Source organism: Gossypium hirsutum, chromosome D12, assembly GCF_007990345.1.
Source record: "Gossypium hirsutum isolate 1008001.06 chromosome D12, Gossypium_hirsutum_v2.1, whole genome shotgun sequence".
Classification (NCBI taxonomy): Eukaryota; Viridiplantae; Streptophyta; class Magnoliopsida; order Malvales; family Malvaceae; genus Gossypium; species Gossypium hirsutum.
Window position 1 is genome coordinate 29,567,888 of NC_053448.1, and position 4,937 is coordinate 29,572,824.

Genomic DNA, 4,937 nt, shown 5'->3' on the forward strand with positions numbered 1-4,937 from the left:
CAACCGTAGCAAAAACGCGTCCACGAGGGCGCGATTTCAGAAATTCTTCTCAAATATCATCCTGCTTGAAGCGTTTTTTATACTATTTGCTCAGAAACGTCAACTTGAAATAATTTTTTCAGGACCTACTGTAGCAAAAGCATGTCCACGTGGGCGCGATTTAACAAATTCTTCTCATAAAGCATCCTGGTAGAAGTGATTTTATACTATTTGCTCAGAAACGTCAACTCGAAATTATTTCTTCCAGGACCAACTGTAGCAAAAGCGCGTCCAGGAGGGCGCGATTTCACAAATTCTTCGCGCCCACGTAATTTAATTTTAATTAATTAATTAATTAATTTCTCTTCGAAGCCCTAAAAATCTGAAAAACCCTAAAAAATCTAACGTGGGAAACACCGCAAAATCGCGTCCACGTCAGCGTGCTTTGCTGACGTGGACACAAATTGCGCTTTCAAGGCCGCGCTTTGTTCCCATGTCAGCAAATCGCGCTGACGTGGAAGCGATTTGCTGACATATCCCCTGACATCGCGCTAACGTGGACGCGATTTAGGGGAAAGTGGCCCATTCCGGTAAATAATAAAATACTGGGCCAATTTCGATAAATTTAAAAAAAAATTACCTTTTTTTTGATATTTTGGACCATTTAATTACTTCTCCGATGGTCAGGAAAAGAGCATTGAACCTTTTTTTTTTTCCAAAATTACCAATTTAATGGACGACTTCGTAAAATTAAAACAATTCTTTTACAAGAAAAAGAAAAAGAAAAATATCTCCCTTGCCGGAGATAGTGTACTGCAAAATAAGACACGCTTCTTCACCTTATCCAAACCCTCTGTAAAACCCCTGCAAACAAATCCCTTCTTCAATGGCAACCTAACCCAAAATCTCCATTTCCCGTAATTAAAAGAAATGCTTCAATCTTTTAATTCAACGAATTCTTCAATGGAACTCTCATCATCTCTTACACACTTCTCGAAAAAGCTCTCCGATATCTCATTCTCTTCATCCCTCTCCCCCTTCCCACTTCAACTCTACCCACAACCGTCAAAACCCAAAAACCTCCGTGTCCTCGCTGTTGCTGTCGGCCCATCGCAAGAGCTTCCCAGAAACAGCCCGCAAAGACTCCTAAAAGAGCTTGCCCATCGTAAAAAAGCCACAGCTCCAAGGAAAAAAGTACCCCCAAAAAGGTTCATACTGAAGCCTCCCCTCGATGACAAAAAACTGACAGAAAGATTCCTAAACAGCCCACAATTATCCTTAAAACAGTTCCCTTTGTTAAGTTCTTGCCTGCCTTCTTCAAAGCTTAACACTGCTGACAATACTTGGATAGACGAGTATTTGCTTGAAGCTAAGCAAGCTTTGGGGTATCCTTTGGAGAAATCTGATGAATTGGGAGATGATAATCCGGCGAAACAGTTTGATACTTTGTTGTATTTGGCGTTTCAGCATCCTTCTTGTGATAGGACTAATGCTAGGCACGTTAGGTCGGCTCATTCCAGGCTTTGGTTTTTTGGGCAATATGTACTGGAGTTGGCTTTGGCGGAGTTTTTCTTGCAGAGGTATCCGAGGGAATCGCCGGGGCCGATGAGGGAAAGGGTGTTTGGTTTGATTGGGAAGAGGAATTTGCCTAACTGGATTAAAGCTGCTAGCTTGCAGAATCTAATCTTTCCTTATGATGATATGGATAAATTGATTAGGAAAGACCGGGAACCTCCTGTGAAGTGAGTTTTTCTTCTGTTTATCATTTGACGAATAATTTGCTTAGTAGATTTTGACGTGTATGATTCATAAATTTCTGAATTGTTATATATTTGTTTGAACTTGAGGGTACGTGGGGGCAGGTGTTGAATTTTGATTTTGGGAATTGGTGCACCTAGCTTTAGTCTCACATACCATGGCATAGAAATAAAACCATTGAATTCCTCTTGCCTTTAGCTATGATGTTTTGACCGCTTTTACTTGCCCATGGTTGTTGCCTTCTAAGCATCATTACTTGAGTAGAATTTTTGTTTCTTGAATCCATGCTAGGTTAACTTAGGACTTAATCCTGTGCATTTTAGCTGTGTTGCTCCAACTCTTTTTTTTTTTTCAAGTACCCGTGTTCGACACTGGTGTCTGGCGTATATCAGGACACGGGTATGGTGATGAGTCTCTCCAAGACTCTCCAAATACATGGAAAAGCTTAAAAAGAAAGGAACATACCCATGTCAAACTCAAAATTGTATATGGCTCACACTTAAGTCCAAGTAATATAGCCTTTTAAGTTTTTAGGCTGTGCTTTCGGCAAGCCAGGCATCAATATGCACTAGGCACATTCTTCTGTTGTTATGGCAACATGATTTGGAACTGATAGCATGTGACAAAATAAGGCTATCCATACTTGTTAAGAAAATGATATTTTCACGGTTGGACTTAGAATTTAGCCGCTTAGTGGCTGCAGCTGCACTGCTCAAACATATATCGTGAATGTTACATGGTTCAAACCCTAACTTGCCCAAACATACTACGTCTTAGTAAATGCTGCATTATGTTTCTTGTGTGGTCTAGACAAAATAAAAACAGAGTCAAATCGGAGGCATATGATAGGATTGCTGTGATATTAAGGTGACTGCAGTAGGATGGAGTTGCCATCATTATTATGCATAATCTTTGTTATCTGCTTGTGATGGAGCTACCAAGTTTACTTGTATTTATTGACACCCTGCTTTACTCTTTAAAATCTTTACTTTGTGAGGTTGAGAAAGGGGTTTTGCACATTAAGCAATTTATTTGCTATTATCTTTTTGTCAGTATGTATGATATATTGAAGAGATAATCTCAGTTTTCTATTTTTAACTACAAATGCATGGCTAGAATAACATCAGGACAGAGAAGATCCAAAAGCTTAGAAGTCATGGAACGCTGCTAATATTGGTTTAAACAATACAATAAAAATGTCAGGTTATGGGTAGGAAAGCTGATGGATGTCTTGTATTGCAATACGTCAGTGGCAAATATATATAGGTATATGCCTTGTATTTGATGGGTAACATGTACCAGTAAGCCTTAGCTTACTGGCAGGAAATGTTAGATGTCGTATGAGAAACTGTTTAAGAATGGATAGATTATGTCATGCTGCATGAGTTCATATCACTTGATGCTTTGGGTGGTGGCACTGTGAGATATCTGAAATAGACTGATTACACGTGTGTGTGTATTGACTACTAATTTATGTTATTTTGGCCAGGTCCGTCTTTTGGGCTCTGTTTGGCGCAATATACTTGTGTTTTGGCATGCCGGAAGTGTATCGTGTTCTTTTTGAAGTATTTGGAATGGATCCAGAAGCTGAGGACTGCCAGCCACGATTAAGGAGACAACTTGAAGATGTAGATTATGTTTCTGTTGAATTTGATGGGAATAAGCTCAGTTGGCAGGATATTGCTACTTATAAGGTAAGCTTTGATTTTTTTTACCCTTCATTTGTAGATAGCTTATTAGTTAAAATGGAAATTATTAAAGGGAAGGTGATTGAGGAAAGAGATTATGTGTTGCGGCAATGTTTCTGTCTACGGGAGCCTGGTTAAGCATTTTGTTCAAATTGATATTACGAGGAAACTTAACCTAATTCATTTTTCTTACAGCCACCGGAGGATGCTCTTTTTGCACATCCAAGGCTATTCAGGGCTTGTGTTCCACCAGGTATGCATCGGTTTCAGGGAAATATCTGGGATTATGACAGCAAACCACAAGTTATGCAGATACTGGGATATCCCTTGGCAGTAAATGATAGAATCCCCGAAATTACTGAAGCCAGGAACATTGAACTCGGGCTCGGGCTACAGGTTATTTGACTGTTTATTCTCGTTCTCTAGATGCAAGGCTTTATTTACTCATCTTTCTCCTGCTTGATTCCTTGTGCTGTTTCGTTTGTGGTACTACAGCTTTGTTTTATGCATCCATCAAAATACAAGTTTGAACATCCTCGGTTTTGCTTTGAGCGGTTGGAGTATGTCGGCCAGAAGATCCAGGTAATGGTTTTTGCAAAGTTAGACATATGCTTTGGCCTCTCTCATATTGGATACATCACTGGAAGAAAAAGAATGATCTTTTCGGGTTAACTCAATCTGAAATGAATTTCTGTTTTCGAATTCTTTAGGATCTGGTTATGGCGGAGAGGTTGCTGATGAAGCATCTAGACGCCCCTGGAAGATGGCTACAAGAGAAGCATCGCCGTGTTCTTATGAACAAGTTCTGCGGGAGGTATTTGCGGGAAAAGTATCTGCATCATTTTATCATCTACTCGGAGCAAGTTCAAGATGCATATGAGAACAATCGAAGACTCCGGAACCCTGCCACAACTGCTGTTCAGCAGGCCCTCCATGGCCTTTCATACACTGTGTATGGTAAGCCAGATGTGAGACGCCTTATGTTCGAGGTTTTTGACTTCGAGCAAATTCAACCTAAATCTGTGTAAATATCTGGACACTGATTCGTGAAAGCTTATTGTTTGATTTGAAGTAGGGGAAAATTGGATGGTTGATTTTGGTTTTAAAGATGGAACTAATTAGGTTTGGTCGATTATTTGATATTGGGTTGGTTTCGATGAACGAGGTTTTGTTTTTTTTAATTTTTATAGTACCAAGTTTTATCTATTTAAATATTAATAAATTAATGTTCCTTTTAAAATCATATATTCAACACAAATAACCAACTTGCTTAATTGTGAAGAAAATAAATTTCGTTTTCAATCATCAAATACTATTGTAGTAATGAGGAGGAAGAGGGTTCTTGTGTTTTATTCTGATCTAAAGGTTAAAAGAAGAATTATGACTTATGGATAGAATCGAAGTAATTTACTCTTGATTACTAAAAAACATCTTCAAGTGTGACAACTAAAATATAAATACAACTAGTTGTTTACTCTGTGCTGCCCTAATATATTTTAAATCAATTTATAA

General features: G+C 38.7%; 1 protein-coding gene across 2 annotated transcripts; it reads left to right on the forward strand.

Moving 5' to 3' along the window:
- The first annotated feature begins 713 nt into the window (after positions 1 to 713).
- Positions 714 to 4,565, forward strand: LOC107945359 (ribonuclease III domain-containing protein RNC1, chloroplastic). 2 transcript variants are annotated; one of them, XM_016879331.2, is made up of 5 exons: positions 714 to 1,721; positions 3,227 to 3,431; positions 3,621 to 3,821; positions 3,921 to 4,007; positions 4,136 to 4,565. In XM_016879331.2, the coding sequence occupies exons 1-5, from the start codon at positions 910 to 912 to the stop codon at positions 4,451 to 4,453; spliced, it is 1,623 nt and encodes a 540-aa protein (XP_016734820.2). In that variant the 5' UTR covers positions 714 to 909; the 3' UTR covers positions 4,454 to 4,565. The 2 variants fall into 2 exon arrangements, with proteins under 2 accessions (XP_016734820.2, XP_016734821.1); XM_016879332.2 differs by having other exon boundaries at positions 723 to 1,721; positions 4,129 to 4,565.
- Positions 4,566 to 4,937: the final 372 nt, after the last annotated feature.